The sequence below is a fragment of the Condylostylus longicornis genome, unplaced genomic scaffold (assembly GCF_029603195.1).
Source record: "Condylostylus longicornis isolate FDR11 unplaced genomic scaffold, ASM2960319v2 ptg000031l, whole genome shotgun sequence".
Classification (NCBI taxonomy): Eukaryota; Metazoa; Arthropoda; class Insecta; order Diptera; family Dolichopodidae; genus Condylostylus; species Condylostylus longicornis.
The window spans coordinates 6,352,149-6,372,080 of NW_026578000.1; the positions used below are offsets into that span (position 1 = coordinate 6,352,149).

Genomic DNA, 19,932 nt, shown 5'->3' on the forward strand with positions numbered 1-19,932 from the left:
ACAAATTATTTAATTAATTTTAAATTAATTTAAAAATTTTTATTATTACGTTAAATATAATTTTAATTCAAATTGTAGTTTTGCCAAAAATTTATGTTCAAATTCAAAACGTATAACACAATCAGAATGGTTAAGAATTGCACAAAATATGAAAATTTTATATAATAGTACAATTGATTATCATCCACAATTTGAAGGTTACGAAATTGGTGAACCAATAAAACAAGCTGATACTGTTTTATTAGGATATCCTTTAATGTTTCCAATGAAGGAGTAAATATATCTATCTATATAATGTTGCCATTTTACTTTTATTAAATAATTATATTTTCTTTGTAGTTCAACACGTCATAATGATTTAAGAATTTATGAAGAAGTAACACGTAAAAGTGGACCAGCAATGACATGGGTTATGCATACCATCAATCATATTGATATAGGAAATTATGATAAAGCAGCAGAATTATTTAATAAAAGTTATAAAAATTATGTTAGGGGTCCTTTTCAGGTTAGTTCACTATAAATATTTTCTAAAATTTCTATAATGACTTCAAATATGCAATATTTAGACTTCATTTGATGAATACATAATTAATTTATTCCATCTTTTCTTTATATTTTATCTATACATAAATTTTATATTAGTTTTTAATCTTATTTAAAAAAAAAAAAAATTTAAAAGGTATGGAGTGAAGTAATACCAGAACGGAATGGTGCTGTTAATTTTCTTACTGGTTCTGGTGGTTTTCTACAATCAGTTATAAATGGTTATGCTGGTGTACGTATTTATTTAGATCGTATGGAAATTAAAATGCCACATTTACCACCTGGTTCAACAAAATTTTCAATTGCAGGTAAAAATATATTTTTTTATATTTTCTTCTAGCTACAAAATTATGTAAAAATACATAATACCTGTGTAATAAAATTTTAAAAGGTTTACATATTAATATTGTATATATCTAAATTTTAATATTGAGTAAAAAAGAATTTGAGTGATGGTTGTTGGTTGGTACTTAAAATGTATGAGTTCTATTAAAACTATTAAAGTTTCTCACAAAGATATTTTAATGCATAATTTTAAAACTACATACATGATGGGTAGATCTTATTAAATTTACATGCATAACTATTTCTTTTAAATTAATATTATATAAGAAATGTTGATAGATTTTGCTAGGTTTAGTATCCAATTTTCTAATTAAATTAGCCAATTTATTACTTTCCCTCATAACATTTCTAAAAGTGATGTATAAATTTTAGGAATTTTGTGAATATTTTTGAATAGAACATAACGTTTTATCTTCGAACCAATATGGTACTCGTAATTTGCAAATCTGCATAAATATAGCCTACTTGTTTATGTAAATTTAAGTTAGTTCCATTTTAAAAAATTGTGCCCTATGGTGTATATTTATTCCACCACTGAGATAGTTTACAAACAAAAAATTTTTCAAAAAATATTTTAATTTTAAAGTAAGCTCAAAAAGAAAAATTCTCCCAATAGAATAAGTTCTTTGCAAAATTAACTCGGGGGTTAAGTTCTAATTCTATATAATTAGACCTATATAAATATGCCGATGTAAACAGTAGCGAACTTATTAAATTAATTTGTATTTAAAAATTCGGAGATAATTTTAATTTACTTGTTTACAAATAAAGGCTTTCAATTATTATAGTAACACAAAATTCAAAAATTATATCTCACATTTATAAATACATAATTGTATATATTTATTTTAGGTATTAAGTATCTTGGATCAACATTCAAAATTACTGTGACATCAAATGAATCGTTAATTCAATGTACTTCTGTTAATCCTAGTCATCCATTAGTATTAAATGAAATGGATCTTAATGTTTATCAAATAACAAAAAATTTTATTTGTAAGTATTAAATGATTTGCTCGTATATTAATTGAATTGAAAATAAAATTTCCAAATTTTTTACTCCATATATTATCAATAGTTCATAAATTAGAAATTCTTAATGATTAAAATAATCATTTTATTTTCAGATTACTTTAAAGTGCCAAAAATTATGATTAAATCAACTAGAAGTAATTTCAGAGATTGGAGATAAATTAAATAATGCCTTTTAGATTAAAATAGATTTTAAATGAAAAATTATTGATTCACTTTTTTAAAATTTTAAAATGATTTTTGTTTTTTATCACAAACTTGTATTAAAATTGTTAAAAATAAAATTTATTTTTAGTAAAATAGCGAATTCGATGCCTCAGATTGTTTCTATACCTAAGTGTTCATACACATAGAAAGATATATTTGCGATTTTACTCAAACAAAGTGAATCTCATGATGTATTCCTATTTTTTGACATTGTAGCGTATTATAAATTGTGGAAGTATAATAATTTTTATATAGGATCTAAAATAAAAACGAGCTCCGGCAAATTTAATTTCATTATAAGGTTGAATAAAAAATTTTGCCACTTTGTGAAAATTAAATTTTGCATTGCAACTTTATTTGTCACAATGGACTCAAGATTCTATAAAAATTGAAATTTTCATTAAATGAAAATATTCAACGAAAATTACAATATTTATAATTAAAAACTAAATAACTATTTAAACTTGGATGTACATACCTGAAATAATTTTATAAATTCCAATTTAATTCAGTTAAAGACTATTTGTTTTTGAATTTCTTATATTTACATATTTAATGTCTCAGAATGTAATTTTCAACAAATACAACATAATAAAATGTACTTTCTTGATGTTATCTCAAATATTCCCAAAAAACTTTGCCTAAATTCTAAATTATGCATTGAAAATAATATAAATAACGACAATCAAAAAAAAAAAGGTCTAAAAAATATACGATTAAAAAAATTAGTAATAACTCGACGATAAACCTAGACTTTTTAAATATTCATAATTTATTTGTGTTTCGAGATAGATGTTGGTGTGATATGTTGATGAATTTGTTTCCCACCGCTCAAAACAACGAAAGGTTGTTGCGTTTCTTTCTGTTTTTGTTGCAACATAGTTAAAGTACCGAGAGGAGTATCGGTTGAACTCATGGTTTTCATTAACTAAAAAATAAATTTTTAATATGTTTAATGGTGACTCTTTCTTAATTTCACTTAAAAAAATTTATTAGGAAATTAATTAAAGCTACAGACTCACGCCATCTTGTTCCATTTTCTTTAGCCTTTTTTCAATTTTATTTTTACCAGGACCTTTTCCATGAAATTTATGTGATAAATAACGGAATGCTTCTTTTGCATTTAAAATTCTGCCATTATCGTCAATATACTCTAATTTTACATTTGGTTTAAAATTATCTTTATCCTTAAAATCTGATATAGGACCATGATATCTGTCACGACGGCTGTATCCTTTATCGTCTTCACTAAAAGTTAAAAACATAAACGTTACTATATTATTAGAATATGTATTTTCGCTAATATAAAATTTAAAGCTTACTTATATGATTTATCATCAATTGTGTAGTTTTTAGCTTGTAAATGTGCCATTTTAGCATTGCTAGGGCGATTACGCTCTTCCTTTTCTAAATAACCTTTTGACAAAGCTAACCGTAAAGCAGCTGCAACTCCAGATCCGACATCAGGTTCTTCATCTAAAATTGCCACATCTTTGATATCATTTGAATTTTCATCTTCTTCTAGATCCATTCCTCGTGTATTCAAATCTGGATTTACCGAATTCCACGTTCCAGTAATACCTGCAGAAGTACTTTCTGCATATTTCATATCATCATTTTCGCGTTCCATTTCAAAATCCTAAAAATTTATAATAACTTTATTACATATTGTAAAATTCGTTTGATTTTGGTACAAACCATCATATCATTCGAATCCTCATCTCTATTTCCAGACATACCATATGTTGGAATGTCACCAAGTGTTCTGCAAAATTCAGCTGTAGCATTCAATGTAATGAAACCACTTTCTTTAGTTCCAGTCATTTGGTCATCTTCAGGAGTTTCTTCTTTAATTTCTGGTTTAAGGAGATTTGGATCTATAGGCAAGGGTTTTTTAATAAGTGCTTCCTGCTGCTTTAACTTTCTGGCTTTTGAAAGACATCTAGCCAAATCATCTTCATCATCAACTTCAACTTTGATTTTTGATAAATCTTCATGTACTTTAGGTGTATCATCCGTAATTAGTAAATCTTGTTGTCTACCTCTTCTTGATCCAAAGTCACGTCCAGTAGGATGTTGATCTGCAAGTGGTAACAAATCATCAGCTTTTAGTTTTTGCCTTAATTTTTTCACTTTCTTTTTTGGCTTTTTGAATTTAGCCAACTCAGTTTCTGTATAAGTGTCCCTTGCAAGCTGTAATGCAGTATCTTGTAAGCTTTCCAATTTTTTCCCAGATAATTTTGTTTTTATCTCTAAGAGCCGTCTTCTGTTCTGAATTTCCTCTTCAACGTTCTCACCAATAGTAAAAGTTTTTTTCCTAATATCCTTGTCAATTTCTTCATCATATTTACTCAAAATACCTTTGTCAATTGGATTACCCCATTCATCGTATTGTTCTTCATAAACATCATACCCATACGATAATGGATTAAGGGCCTTATTTTTAACATTTTTTCGATAGTGTTCATTATCGACCATGTTAACGTTTACCAAAGCGTCTCCTTCTTCATTTAAAACGTCCTGATCTTTAAGAGTTAAAATTACAGTTTTACCTTCTTGGAAATCATCAAGATCATGATCAACGCGTAACCCTTTCAAATCTTTATCTTTATAGGCTCTTGCTTTCCGTTTTTGATTTTGCTCTTGCATAATATCCGATATACCAAAATCATCATCAACTTCTGCCAGTGTTCTAGCCCGCTTTTTCGCTTCAACCTTTTCTGTTTCTCTTTTCTTAGAACGCTCAAGCCAATTGTGTATATCATCCACCTCATCATCTGAATCTCCCAAAGTTTTAACCTAAAAACAATTCATAGTAAATATTAAGCATTAAGTCTTATAAAGGCAATACATTACCTTTTTTAATTTATGCTCAAGTGCTCTACGTTCCTTCGCTGCCTTGATCTTTTCCCTCAATTTTTCGGTTTCGATTTTGTCCGATAAATTATTAGCAGGTTTATGAACGAATTCTCCCCAGTCATCTTTATAAGCGATTTCATCGGTTGCTTCACTTTCATTATCATCTTCTGCTGAAGCTTCTGGCTTTTTTTTAAGCACGGGACCGGAATTTACTTCAAGTGGTTTTAGACCCAATTTCGCTCTTAGTTTATTTGTTTCTTCAATTGAAAGACAATCACCAGCCCCATTCTCTGGTATAGGTGAAGGGGAACGCGAATCCATAGATACTTTTGGTGGTGGAGGTGGTGAACGAACTAAAGGAGGAGACGGTGCTGGAGGAGTTTCGCTATGTCGTCTTTTTTCACTTCCATTACTTTGCGTTATTACTGGAGCAGGTGGTGCCTCTAAAGGAACTTCCACACAATCGGAACCTGAAACAGAAAAGAAAAAAAAAATTCAATTATTTAGGGAAAATTTTCTTGCAATTTCTCGGAAATCACGAATTTTGTTTTGATCAAACGAGGAAGGGCCTTTCCATTATATTTTCTATGTGTATCTATTGTGTTTTCTGTGTTTACAGTGAATACTTACAATATTCACTTTTATCGAATAAAAAATCCAAACATCTGCAAAAGAAAAATACAATGGATGGTTTAAACAATTCAAATTAAAGCACAGATTAGAAAAGTGAATTGGTTTATTCTTCTTTTTGATCGCTTTAACATCAAAACACTATTCCAGGAAAATCTGCGCAACTTTGTTTAAAAAAAAATTGTTTCATACTCTATAAAGTTTTTACTTACTGTCACTTTCATAATCGTCAACCAATTTAGATCTATCCCTGTATTCATCTGTTTTAGATCTACTACGATCCCGATGCCTGCGATGATCGTGATGATGACGATGTTCTTTGTGCTTTTTATGAAGTCTTCTCTTTTCATATTCTCTTTCCCTTTCCCTTTCCCTTGCTCTATCTCTTTCACGTTCACGTTCTTTTTCACGATCACGAATTCGTTCAAGTTCTCGTGCTTTCTCACGTTCACGATCCCGTTCAACTTCTCGTTCTTTATATCTTTCTCGTTCTCTTTCGCGACCCCGATCTCTTTCTTTATCCGTAGATCTAGACCTACTATTATTTTCAGATACAATAATTATCGATGAATCCGAATCAGATTCACTTGATTCTCTTTGAATTTTACGGCTTCTACTGTGAGTTTCATAAGCCAATGCATTATCAGATCGATGGCGAATTGTCTGAACTGTGTCATCAGATACAATAACTCTTCTAACGATCCGTTCTTGAGAACGAGATCTTGATTTAACTTTATGTTTATGCTTTTTGGAATCCTTTTTATGTTTTTTAGTACTAGAACCCATTTTTTGGGTTATTAATTAGGTTTTTTTTTTTTGTAAAAATTTATTTTGCGACTCTATGATTAATTTTATTGACTTTTTATTAACCTCTCTTTTAAACGTTTATGAAAATCCAAACGTATACTGCTTGACAGTTTATCAATGTCAAAAAGCAAATGTCATATGCCGCGCTATATTTTCTATTGTGGTCGATATTAAAAGTTGTAATCAAAATGTATCGAAAACTAAACATAATGAATTCACAATATGAATTCACAATTTTTTTACTTCTTTTGATGTTAATAACCTATTCACACTACAGGAGAATAAAATGTTATACTTTTCGATTAAAATGTTACAGAAAATTGGATTCACGCTACATAAACTGTTTTCATTTAATATATTATCCGAGAATGACATGTTATTCGTTGTTGTCTAAATAGGGTATAAATGAGTCAAAATACTGTTTTTGTCTGAATTAAGTCTTGCAATATTTAGATTGAAATAACTTTCAGTTATTTTAAGAGCTACTAATAACATTCACTTATTTTAGTAACTTTTTTTAATATATTTTACTAGTTTTATTTTTATTTTGATATTCAAATATGATTGATATATTGCCAAACAGCTCGTTTTTCGGACTGAGTATATAGACCATTACAAATGTTAAAATATTTGGCTTTCAGAATTTAAAAGAAAAAAGCGTAATTCTAACAAATCCTTATTAAATTTCAATGGTCTTGTGTTGATTTTTAAAAAGTATTGTTGCTATTTTTAATCCTGTAAATTCATGTATATTTATCATAGTCATAAAACTTTAATAAAAAAATCTGAGCAAAAACTGAATAATGATATAAAAGTGAATGTATAAAGGAAAAAATTAAAAATTTACTTATAAATTCACTAGGAAAATATTTCAATATCAATTATTTTCACAAAATATATTTTAAAAACTTATTAAATTGTAAATATTTAATCCTAGATGTCCCTAGTCTCAATTTAAATATGTTGAAAAATGTACTTCTGATATTTCTTTTAAAGGAAATTTGAAAAATTTCCCCTTAACTTCACGTTGGTATTAATGGTATTTTGACAGTTTTGTGGTTGTTGTACTTGTCTACTGCTGCTTTGGTTTCGTAAAAAAGAAGAAAAAAAAAAGAGATTTTTTTTTTGAAGTGTTGATTGTGATCGAAAAAATTTTATAAACAAAAGAAAAATTCATGAAATTAAAAATATAATTGGAAAAAAATTTATTTAATTAATTTTAAGGGATATATACATTAATTTATTAATATAAGATGTAAGTAATAAATTTGTTTAATAGAAAATTTTTACTTAACAATTTTCTTAACGCAGACTTTTAGTCGCCAAAAAAAAATTTTTTAGTGCATATTTGTATTAGTACAATGGCTGCCAGCCAGAAGTTGTAAACCCATGTATAAAAAGTAAAGAAAAAAAAATTCAAATTTCTACAAAAAAAAGTTTATTTTCTCAATTTAAATTTAATTTGAAATGAAAAAGAAGAAATCATTTATTATTTTTAAAGTAAAATAAAAATAATCAGAAGAAAATAGAGTAAGGAGAAAGGTAAATTTTACCTACCAAATAAAATTTTTTTTCTTGATTTCCGAAATTAGGCGGAAGGAAGAATTTTTAAGATTATAGAATATATTATCTGTTGTGTTCTTACATTTATTTATGAAATAGAGGGAAGAATACAAGAAATCTCTTCCAATAGTTTTAACATAATTTTTTAATGGAAATTTTAGTTATTCATAGTACATAAATCACATAATATTGAAAATATTTCGGATTTTTTTTTTTCAAAAAATTAAAATTAAAATTAGTATTTTTAATTGATTTTATTCAAATATTCATCAATATATTTCAAGCCTACATTGTAGGTTTGTTTCTTAAAGGGCCAATAAAACCAAAAAAAAAAAAAAACTTTGAATTAATTCACGGTAGCAAGTTAGTAATCATTCTGTGAATTTATTTCTGACTTTGCGCAAAAAATTTTCATTTCGTTGTCATTCCGGGCCCCTTTCCTCTTTACTCTTTTTAAATATTTAAGAACATATTTTTATATTTTTTGTAAGAGAACAATAAAAATGTAAACCTAGTTAAATATTATATTCTATGTAGGTAGAGCTACATAGTTAAATACATGTTATTAAATGTATTTTTTTCTAAAAGTAAATTAGGTGCCTATCTGCAAAAAATAAAATTATGATTCATTCAAATTAAATACTTATTATATTTATTTTCTCGATTTATTGTAATTATTTAAGTTATGATTTTGATTATTTAATTAGTTGTTATTTTCTGGTTTAAATCTTCTTTGAATTCATTATGAAAATATTACAGAAATTCATTTGAAAATAAATCTTTGTAGGTGATTTGGTACAAGTATCTACCAAATTACCTACAATTTAATAATCCAATTAAAGATAGTGTTCCTAAAAATTTAAATAATTTTTAAGATTCAAAATTTAATTTAAAAATTATAAATTTTTATTAAAAAATAATAATTAATTTACCAATTTACCTATGTACCTACCAATTTACCTACGTATAGAACAAATTCCTAATTGAATTGCAACTCTTCATAATTATCTTGAACGTTGTACATAATCTGTACTCATATTTTTTTTATATAAAACATACCTATATATATATATACATAATTAAATAACTAATTATATAAATAAATAATATAATTATAGTTAAGTACTTATATATTAATTTGTAAAACATATAGGTAGCTAATATGAGAAAAAATAAAAAAAAAATAGAAAATAAAATAAATTTTTTTTTTGTTATTTTTGATAAGGACACCAAATACTACAAAATATTCATAAACAACAACAATAATCGCAATAATAAAAATAATAAATAAATAGAATTAGGTAAATTTATATGTACACATTTAGAAAATATTATTTTTTTTTAAATATGTATGTAGGTAAAAAATAGCTATAGAATTTAATATAAAATATTTGATTAAAACTCTTGATATCGAAATCAAAATTTACAAAAGAAAAAGCATAAAAAATAGGAAAAAACATGAAAATGAAAAAAAAAAAAAAATAACAACAGGAAATGCTTGATTATAAAATTATTGCTTTTATTATTTTTTTTTTTATTTATTAGTATACACGTATGTATATTTGTTTAAGCATTAGAAATGCATTCTATAAATATTATGATTAGTTAAAGATTTCTTATGAAATTTAATGAATAACTTTTATGAAAAAATAAAGAATTAGAAAATTTTTAATTATTATCTATAAGTAGGTACTTAAGTAAAAGCTAGAAAAAAATTAGAGATTTTGTAAAAATTTTTTATGCTAGAAAGGAATTTAAGTATAAAAATATTCTAATTTAAAAAATACCCACATAAATATTAAAAAAAAATTACTTTTGCTATGTACCTATAATAAATATTCTTCATTTATTTTTAGTGCACAGTAAGGTCTCTTTTTATGCGGTCTCATATTTTTATGCAATTTTTAAAATTTATACGGTTTGTATTTAATCAACCATACCTATAGGCTTCTTTTTGACAATTTTCGTATAGAAACTTCAAAAAAACATCTGAAGCACTCAAAATTTCACATACTTTGATGGATTAAAAAAAAACAGCTACATAGATCTACTTTAGCTCTTTACATATAAATGTCATTATTGATATAATTTTATAGTTTTCTTTTGCAATACAGGGATTTCGCTTGTACACTATACATAAATGTATACTTACCACCAATAAGTCGCTATTATACTTATCCACCTAGAACGTATCCACCACGTAAAATGAGATCTTACAGTATATGGGAGCTTATTTTTCTTTCTTATAGAAATATAGGTATACTTATATTTTCTTGAAATCATTAAAATATTATTAAATATATTAGAATTACAAACATATGAACTTGTAAAATAAGTTTAGGAGTATTAGTATTTAATTAATTACAAGTAAATTACATTGATTTTCTTATTATTAGTACACATAATGTTTTTATCATTATTCTATTTTATATTAATTAGAAGTAATTTAAGCATTTTGTATTTTATTTTTTAATAAATTAATTTTTTGGGGTCTTGCATATTTTATTTTTAACTCAGTATATAACTCAACACAGTATATTTTACATTCTTATATTAAAAAATTGCCAAAGTGAAGCCAAGTAAATTACTTTCATAAATTTAAATTTAATTTTAAAAAATAATTATAATTTTCTGCATAACTACAGAACTAATGTAGATGTGCTAACTAAATTTTAATAATTTCTATACTCTAACACTAAGATAGAATCTTAATTTTAAATAATATGTATTTTGAAGTACAAGATTCGAGCTCAAACATTTCATACTTGTAGCCACAAAAGTATAATTCTTGATTCATAGTAGCATTGTTAGGGTTCCAAATACAAAAAAAAAAAATTTAATTTCCAAAAAATTTTAATTAACTTTTTTATTTTTTTCATTTTTATTTCGTTTAAGAAATTTTATTTCGTTTAAAAATAAAATCGAAATTTCAACATCAAGTTTATAAATTTGAAAAGTGTGTTCGTTCTACATTTAAAAAACAAAATTTGATAATTTTTGCACAAATTTCAATAAAATTTGTGTGAAATTTTTCTTTAAAAAAAAAAATCGACGTATAATTTTTCTTTGAATAAATTTTTAAATAAAAGTTACAAACATTTGGAATAATTTGTATAGAAATATTTTCCATCATGGCGATGGAAACACGGGTAAGTTGGAAGAAAAAAAAAGATTTTTTTTTTTAGTGAGTGTGTTTAATTTCATTGTCTAAAACCAAAAAGAAAGAAAGCAAAAATTATTTTTGTGTCCTTGTGAAAAATTAAATTAAAATAAGAAGAACAAAACAAATTGTGTCCTAATTAAATTCTAACATAAATTTTCAATTTTTTTTTTACATTTCAAATCTCATTTAACAAAAAATTTACAAAATTTTAATAGTATTGATTTTAATTTACTTTACTAATAATTATTTAATCAATGTCCTTTAAATTTTCAAATTTGCATTAGAATTTTAATATTAAATAAGAATAAGCCATCGTTTATCACTTAAATTATTAAAGTATATGTGAATGTGTTATTGAAGTACTTTAATAATTTGTCAGTAGAATTGCCATATTGAAATTTGAAAGAAAATAATTAAATTTACTAACAAATTACTAAATTATTAAAGAAATCATTATAATCATGAGTCACATTTAAAATTTAACTTATCTTAGATTAAAAAAATCGTATTAGATTTATTGAAGTATCTATATACTTGTATTTTGTATTTTTGTGTGAGTTTTTTAATTTCTACTTGTGAATTTTAATTGTTAATATGAAATTATTAAAGAAATTAATATATTTAAGGTTCTTTCCCCAAATATTCCATAATATTTCAAGCAATTATAAAATCAAATCCAAAAATATTATTATATGTACTTATATTAGAAATTATAAATTGAATTATGGTTGAGAGGATGACATTCAAAAATTAATTGATATGATTATAAAATACAAATGAATTACAGTAAAATATCGATTGTTATAACAATAATATTAGATTTATAATTTAAAATAAAAAGTAAATATGATTGTTGAATGTTATCCTAATTGAATAGCATTAAAAGTTCGAATGAAGTACATTTATATTTTTGTTATATTTAAATAAAATTTAGTATTCTTATTCAAATGGACAGGTTTAACTAGATATTATAATGATAATCGTCCATTATTTGTTTGTATGTTCATCTTAATATCTTGTAAGAATAATTTACATTCGTCAGTGTCCATCAAAAATTTCTGGATTCTACTGTAAGGACATAATAATATTAACAAATTATTATTTATTTCATTTCGGATGTTAGATAATTCTATGATTAATAAAATAAATTGATAAATCGAATAAAAATTATTAATAAAATTAAGTATTTTGTATCAGTTAAACCACGGAAATTTTAAAATTTAATCTTTTTTATTACCACACTTGTATTAAATTTCAATCCGTACCGTATATTTCAATTTCACACGTATATACGTGCAATTTCAATTGAAAAATATTTAATTATTTTATTTTTGAAGTGTGTTCTTGATCTTTCAAATTAATTATGATGTTTTTTTGAAAATTGAAAGTAAATATTTACAGTGTCATGAACACAACTTAATTTTGTTACAAAATTATGAAATCCGACTCTACATATCTTTGTTTTCATTTCAAATCGAATCAGAATGTTGAGTTAAAAGTTTGTTAAATAGCAGATAATATATAATAATAATGTACAAATTTGTTATACTTGAATATTCATATAAAATTTCAAATTCGAATTCGAATTCAAATTTACTCAAATAAAATACCATCCGCATGCAAATTCAATTCCGTATTCGAATTAGGACTAAAATCGGGATCCAAATCCAAACCCGAATTCGAGTCCAAATCCGCATCCTAAGTCTAAGCCTGAGTTCGAACTCAAATCCGAAATCAAGTCCCAACTCTAATCCGCATACTTGAATCGAAATGCAAGTTAGAAGCCGAAGTCCGAGCCCGAATCAGAATGTCAATCTGTATTCAGATTTTTTACATAAAACATTTTATATACATACTTATAAAATTTAGCTATATTATTTATTATTTATTTTTAATTAAAACTTGCAAAAAAAAAATCATAAAAAACATTTAATTTGATAAGGAGTGTTTGTATATTTATGTATGTATGTATGTGTAACATATTTCGTCTTCTTCTTTTTATCTAAAGTATTCGAAATGACGATTTAAATTTTGATGAATCATTAACAATTTCTTTTTTAACGCCTTTATATCTATTTAATATTAAAGGCAAAAAAAAATATTATCAGTGTATATGTATGTATGTATAGGGAAATATCAATGACTAATAAAATAATTTTTTTTTAATTCAATTTTCTAATATGATCGCTTATAAAAAAATTACTATGTTTTGCACCATTTTCTTTTAATAAATAATTTGTTCAAAAATATATAGATTACAAAAAATATATATATATATATATATATATATATATATATATATATATATATATATATATATAACGGTACCTACCTACTTATATATTTCACCTGTATATTTTACAATCTGTTTTTATTTTTATGTTTTTTTTTTACATTTTTTATTTTTCTAATACGTATAACAATATCAAAAAAATTGAATGATAAAGTAATCTTAATTTGAACGTGAACTGAAACGTACCTATACTTAATAGTAAAAAAGACCCTCTCTATTTAGTGTTGTATACCTAGAATAAAATTAAAAAAATAAAATAAATTTTATGTTAATGTTATATAAAAAGTTTATTCACACTATTTTGTTTATGTATAAGTACTCAATTATAATAATTTTAATAAATAAATAAATTAATTATTTAATTAATAAAATACAAAATAAAATATAAAGCGGGGATTTTGAATAAAAAGATTTATTTGTAAAATTTAATTTAAATTAAAAAAAATTTTAATAAATGCATAATTAATTGTAAATATTTAAATATGAAAAATTAAAAGTGTTATTCAAAAATTTTCGAATAAATTTTGAAAGTTTTAATATATTAAAAATATTAGTAATAAATTTTATTAATTTTTAATTAAAAATTAAGTAACTCACATTGACATTTTACTGGGATTTTATTATTTCAATAAAAAAAATTTTTTTTTAAAGTGATTTTCAAAAATTATTAAATAAATTTTATTTTTAAAAAATTTTAAAATTACAATTAAATTTATAAATAAAAAATATTGAAAAGAAATTTTAATAATAGAAAATTAATTAAAATAACCTTAACGAAATTTGACAAAGAAAACAGTTATATTTGATTAACCATATATTTTGTTTTTGGATTTCAAGTACTTACATATTGAGTGTTTACATGATGACTTGTGTTTGGGTAAAGCAAACATTTTTTTTTATTATAAATATATTTTGCTTTTTAATCGGTTTTATATGAGAAATGTTAATTATTTATAGTTAAATAAATTTAATTGTTATTTTGGTATGAAATTTGGAACAACTTGCAGAATTTGTCTGCAATATAAAGATATATTTATATAATATTCTTGCCCACTTTCTGCCCGATCGCATGACATGGTAACTTAAAAATAAATAAAACAAACACCATCAAACTTTCAGAAGTTTTGTTTTGCCAATTACGGCAGCTGTTATAATTAGGCCAATTCAAGGAACAAATTCGGGTAGCTACCCGAGACCTAATTCAAAATTTTTTATATATTTGAAAATGCGATTAAGATTTTATTATGAAATTTTGCAAACCTATGTCAAATTACATGTTATATATAATTTGAAAGTTATAACGAAATTGATGCACTGGTTCCTATTAGTTCTTATATCATTGGAAAAACTAATTTTAATTTTTTAAAAGAATTGCATGAAAGTTAAGAGTTCGGATTCTTACACTTTTCTATAATATATTTTTGATGTTTCTGTGGATTGGCCGGACTAGTTTGAGTTACCAGGCAACTTTAAAATCTAATTTTAAATATTTCTAAAACAAATTTTTATAATCAGATTTTTAAAGTTTAGGGTATATAATTTCGACTGAAACGTTTTTAATTTATTCACTCCTTAAATATATAAATTAAAATAGCACCTGTATGGTAGCTTTAAGGTTTTTTTTACCAAATTTATTATTAAAAAAAAATTAATTATTTTTCACAATAATTGTTTATCCCATGATATAAATAAAAATAAATAAACTGTGTAAATATTATAAAAAAAAAAATAAAATAAAATAAATATCTAAATTTAGAAAGAAAAAAATCTAAAATAACAATTTGAAACTTTAATAAATTCTCATTTTTCACTAAATATTTTTTAATAAATTTTCAATAAATAAAAAGTGTACATTCAATAAAATTTGTCCAGATGTTATAGAAAATTTTATGTAAATTTCCATTAATATTGTCAATATTTAAAATCTTTCTTTGTTTTTTTATTTTTCTTTTGAAAATATTGAACATTATGTTGAAATATCAATAATAATATTTTCGTATTGTCGCTATAGACGCTTAAATTGTCGCCTTGAACGCGTTAACTGTAATTAATATTGTATTTAAGCAATTAATTTCGTTTTAATTATAATAATTTGTTATTTTTCGTAAATTGTATTTAGTAAAACTTGTATGATACAAATCATACAAGTTTGATTCGTGTAGTATTTAAATCATACACTCAATTTGTATTTTAATATATTGAAAAAAATATAACAGTAATTTATATATATCAATATGAATGCTTAGCAAACACTAAACGTTTTTTTACATGCATATATTAAGCATATATACATAATATAAGTATGTATAATATGTATATACGAGTATGCTAGTTATGATTAAAACAAAAAATCTAGAAGTAACTGGTACTGGTTTTGATCAATATTTGTTCAAGTGTTTCTGTTTTTTTTGTATTATCATTTCAAAATAATTTTTGTTTTTATTGATAAAATAGAGAAGCTTATTATTTGCAGTTTGAATTTTGATATAGTTGCTACAAAACATGTTTGAAACGGTTTATAGGGAACAAAAATTACACAAACATGTTTGAAACTTTAAATATAGTATTTAATACTTTAAAAATAGTTCTTTAGAATTAAGAGTAAAAATTAATGTAGTTGATATTTCAACAACAACTAATTTTTGGAAATTACAAAATTTAAAAAATTTTGTATATAAAACATTTTGTATGAACAACAATATCTTATTTACTTGATATCAAACCAGTGATTTTCTTATGAAACATTTTATTTTTTTCGAAAATTACAAAAAATTGCTTTTTTTTTTAACCGTGCAAAGGATAAGTGAACTTTTTAGTAATTTTTGCCCCCCCACCATTTTTTAACATAATTGATAGGGAATTTTTTTTTTTTACTGTCACAAAATTCATTCATTCTTGTTCATTCGGTATCATTGATAAGACATTTATAAGATGGTACAAAGTTCGATGATTTCCTATATATGTTAGAGCAATGTATGTATTATATTTTATGATTGACATTATAAGTGTATGAGAGTATGAGTATGATTGAATTTATGTACTAAAATATGTGCTGGTATATTGATAAGCGTATACTTAAATATAATAAATATATTGATGTACAAAATTCATTTGTAGATGTGCATTTAAACAGAACATATGTTAAATAATTGTTGAAAAATTTTGATATATACAAATATATAAGTATAATTAATTCAATTATTCGAAATGGGAAATTCAAAAAGCTGATTTTAATATGTAAATATTGCAAATTAAAATTACATTTATTGCGACATTTGGAAAAATATTTTTCATTTTAAAATCAACTAGATTTCAAATCGACTAAAATTTACGATGTATCAAAATTTATTCCGAAATTTTTGAAAAAGCCCTGTGAGGGATATTGTCCCCAAAGTCAAATGTGACAGAAGAATTACATATATGTATTGCGGAAAAGGTTTAGTTTTTAATTAAATTCAAGTCTTTATCATATCATGACTGAGCTGTAAATGTTCGTGAGCGTGATACTGATGAGTTCGAATAAGAACCATGAATGCTGATTTTCAGTACATATGATATATGAGGTCATAAATTCCAAATTTTTTTATTGACACGCTCAACTCTAAATATCTGTGACAAAACAGAAAATAGTTTATAAAATTATTCTGGATTCTAACCACTACTGTAAAAAATGCAACAGTTTAACTTTGAAATAAAAATTAAAAATATTAGCACCCCTAATATATAATAACCCACAGTGTTTGAGTGCTTATTACGTGCATTCTATTGAACATATTGTTCTTCAATATACTCGATAAAGCAAATTTATCACATTAATAAAGAATTAAAATTTACCGCCTTTTTACTTGTTTTACTTGTTTGCATTATTATTTACACACTTTCAACGCGTATTTTGTAACGATTTGTTAGTATACATACATACATATATAATTATTGTTATCAATATTGGAAAACGTTTTGTTTTTTTATTCTAAACAATTTACAAAAGAATTTTATCTAAATCCTTAATAATAGGAATTTTTCTAAACTTTAACGTTTTTTTCTAAGTGTATTGATACGTATGTATATGTATGTATAAATGTACATACATAATTATATATAATTATTATATTTGCTTTAATAAAACTGTAATAGCGTCACGTTTTGATGATATGCTCAAAATACAAACATACGAGTACAATACTTATTTTGTTGTTGATGAGAAAAGAAAAATATCAAAGAAATAACAAAAAAAAAAGAAAAATAAAAGTGTAAAGAACGATTAAATGTGAATTTAGAGTATTTATACCTGTGGTACCGCGGTGCAATAAAAATTAAATTATATCTGATAAGTAGGACTATATATCTAAGTAGGTATATGTGATCGAGTATATACGAGTATACCCTTAATTTATTTGAATTGGATTTTCATTTGATTTAGAGGAGGCATACAACCAATAAAAGTTATAAGTGCCCATTAATCATTTCTCGATTTTTTTTTAACTCAACAGTACTTTTATTTGCAATTGTCAATTTTAATTATTATTGTGAATTTCAAAAAGCCCCATTTTGAATTGCAATTCCAGTAATACTTGCATTGAATAATAAAACAATCAGAAATTTTATTCTATTCAAACAAGGTCTACATTATATCCAAAATTTCCCATATTATGTCAAAATTTCCTATAATGTCCTCTAGGAGGAAATTTTTAATTTTCAAGATTTCAAAAATTCTATGACATTCTCTTAACAATTTTATTATTTACATTAGAAATATGTACTTAATACGTATAAAATGATTACCAGTTTACTCAAACTTTGCTTTACTTTATTCCTCAACACTTATAAAACGAAACTCACCTTATTTATAAACGCTTACTCATAAAAGTTTTTGGATTTCCTATAAATTTTATACTTTTTTTTTTTATTAATTAACCATATTGCATATCTATATATATTTGTTCCTTTATTTATTGTGGGGGTCTTAGTCAGCTTTTAGCCACGAAAATGAAGAAAAAAAATAAAACATAGGCGCCAAGATAAGAACCTTCTTTAATTTTTATTTTTTTGCTCAAAAATTTTTTTTCGTAAAATAGAACTAAATAGTATACTTGAATATAATTTTTAACGATGAATAACACTTAAATTATAAGTATCTATATTGGTTAAGTTTTAATTTATGTAGATTCAATACGTAGGTAACCATCCAAACTTTTATTATTTAATGATAAAGTTTGAATTGCTAATTAAATTGTCATAAAAATCTAAACAACTGGCATTATATTTACTTCCAAATTCAAATCTGGTGTTAAAAAATATATTTTAATAATATTTTTTATTTATCTAAAAATATTATTTCTTAAATCTCAAAAAAATTAAATGCTCTATATGAAAAAATTAAATAATGATCTTAATGCAAGCACTTGCATACGGATCTGACAATAAAATTAATATTATGGCAACAATAAACTTAAAGTTTATTTCATAATTCAATTCATTTTTTAATATTTTTCAATTTTTTAATTAATTTTTCATCTTTTGTTTTTCTAATTTGAATCCCAAGTTCACAACGCATTAACCTTGATATTTTTAATACAAATACGTACATATTATTGTATATTTCCGTGACATTTTGTCAAAATTTGAATTTTTAACGAAATTAAGATGTCAAAATTATTATGTTGTAGATAACAACATACTTATATAATTAACACTTAAAAACTTATACACGCATAACTGTCATATTGACATAAATGTCAATTTAAAATTTAATGGTCAAAAATCTTTTAAAATTATAATTATGAGTATGTAATAAAAAAAAAATTTTTAAATTCTCTAAATTTTGAAATTAAAGAAAAAAATTATCTACTAAATAATCTTAATTAGAAGTGAAACGTGTCAAAATCTCATTAAAATAATAACAGAAAATTATAACAATAAAATTTCATTTAAAAAAAAAATTAATATTTAAATATTTTTTTACGACATTTTTTTTTTCTAATCATTCAACATAATTTTATCACCCTATAAAATGAATTGCCTTCTAAAATATTAAAAAATTTATAATATATGCATAAATGATTATACTTAATTAATTTTTAAAATCTTAATGATTTTAAAATGCAGTATTTACATAGTTTTCTGTGCAAGTGTTTGTGTGTCTACACATAAACATCTTAATTTTGAGTTGAAGCATTGAAATGCAGACATGATGGTATATTTGATTTTTTTTTTTAAATTATTGGTGTTCTTTTGAAAATTTCTTCTCGAGAAATTATTTATTAATTTTTTTATTTTCTAGAAATTCTAACGTATTTAAATGAGAAATACTTTTATTAAATATGTTAACAGGAAATGTCAATGTCAAATGTGCACATACAAGAAATCTACTGTAATTTTTTCGGGTAAATTGAGTAATTTTGCTAATAAAGTTTAATATAACTTTTGGCACACACTTTTACATACATATATTCGGTTTTTGTCATTCAATTCTGCTCAATTTTGTATA

At 23.7% G+C, this 19,932-nt stretch overlaps 3 protein-coding genes across 6 annotated transcripts in view; 2 read left to right on the plus strand and 1 right to left on the minus strand.

Moving 5' to 3' along the window:
• The window catches only part of LOC129608430 (protein-glucosylgalactosylhydroxylysine glucosidase), a 41,845-nt gene extending 39,750 nt beyond the window's left edge, over window positions 1–2,095 (plus strand). The window contains exons 11-15 of the mRNA XM_055519923.1: window positions 79–273; window positions 340–508; window positions 683–854; window positions 1,744–1,887; window positions 2,019–2,095. Coding sequence (XP_055375898.1) covers window positions 79–273; window positions 340–508; window positions 683–854; window positions 1,744–1,887; window positions 2,019–2,083 — 745 coding nt within the window. The 3' untranslated portion in view covers window positions 2,084–2,095. The remainder of the gene's footprint in view (window positions 1–78; window positions 274–339; window positions 509–682; window positions 855–1,743; window positions 1,888–2,018) is intronic.
• A 557-nt stretch (window positions 2,096–2,652) lies between these two features.
• LOC129608280 (U4/U6.U5 tri-snRNP-associated protein 1) lies at window positions 2,653–6,510 on the minus strand. Its single transcript, XM_055519682.1, has 6 exons — window positions 5,832–6,510; window positions 4,987–5,459; window positions 3,829–4,929; window positions 3,453–3,769; window positions 3,153–3,378; window positions 2,653–3,058 (listed from the first exon to the last, which is right to left on the minus strand). Exons 1-6 carry the CDS (start codon window positions 6,403–6,405, stop codon window positions 2,903–2,905), a joined length of 2,847 nt encoding a protein of 948 aa, XP_055375657.1. The 5' UTR covers window positions 6,406–6,510; the 3' UTR covers window positions 2,653–2,902.
• A 1,006-nt stretch (window positions 6,511–7,516) lies between these two features.
• The window catches only part of LOC129608250 (protein mothers against dpp), a 43,719-nt gene continuing 31,303 nt past the window's right edge, over window positions 7,517–19,932 (plus strand). Inside the window, exons 1-2 of one of the 4 annotated variants that reach the window (XM_055519633.1) lie at window positions 7,517–7,681; window positions 7,738–7,968. The gene's annotated coding sequence lies outside the window, so the exon portion shown is untranslated. Of the gene's footprint in view, window positions 7,682–7,737; window positions 7,969–10,934; window positions 11,139–14,218; window positions 14,323–19,932 lie in introns of those variants that run through there. The other 3 variants (XM_055519630.1, XM_055519632.1, XM_055519634.1) reach the window with 3 other exon arrangements.

Bases quoted from the DNA above. Each gene is read 5' to 3' on its own strand.
- LOC129608280 (XM_055519682.1), bottom strand. From the start codon at position 6,405: ATGGGTTCTAGTACTAAAAAACATAAAAAGGATTCCAAAAAGCATAAA. The intron at 4,930-4,986 runs GTAATGTATTGC...AATTGTTTTTAG, and splicing joins TTGAGCATAAATTAAAAAAG to GTTAAAACTTTGGGAGATTC. The intron at 3,059-3,152 runs GTGAGTCTGTAG...TTTATTTTTTAG, and splicing joins AGAAAATGGAACAAGATGGC to TTAATGAAAACCATGAGTTC.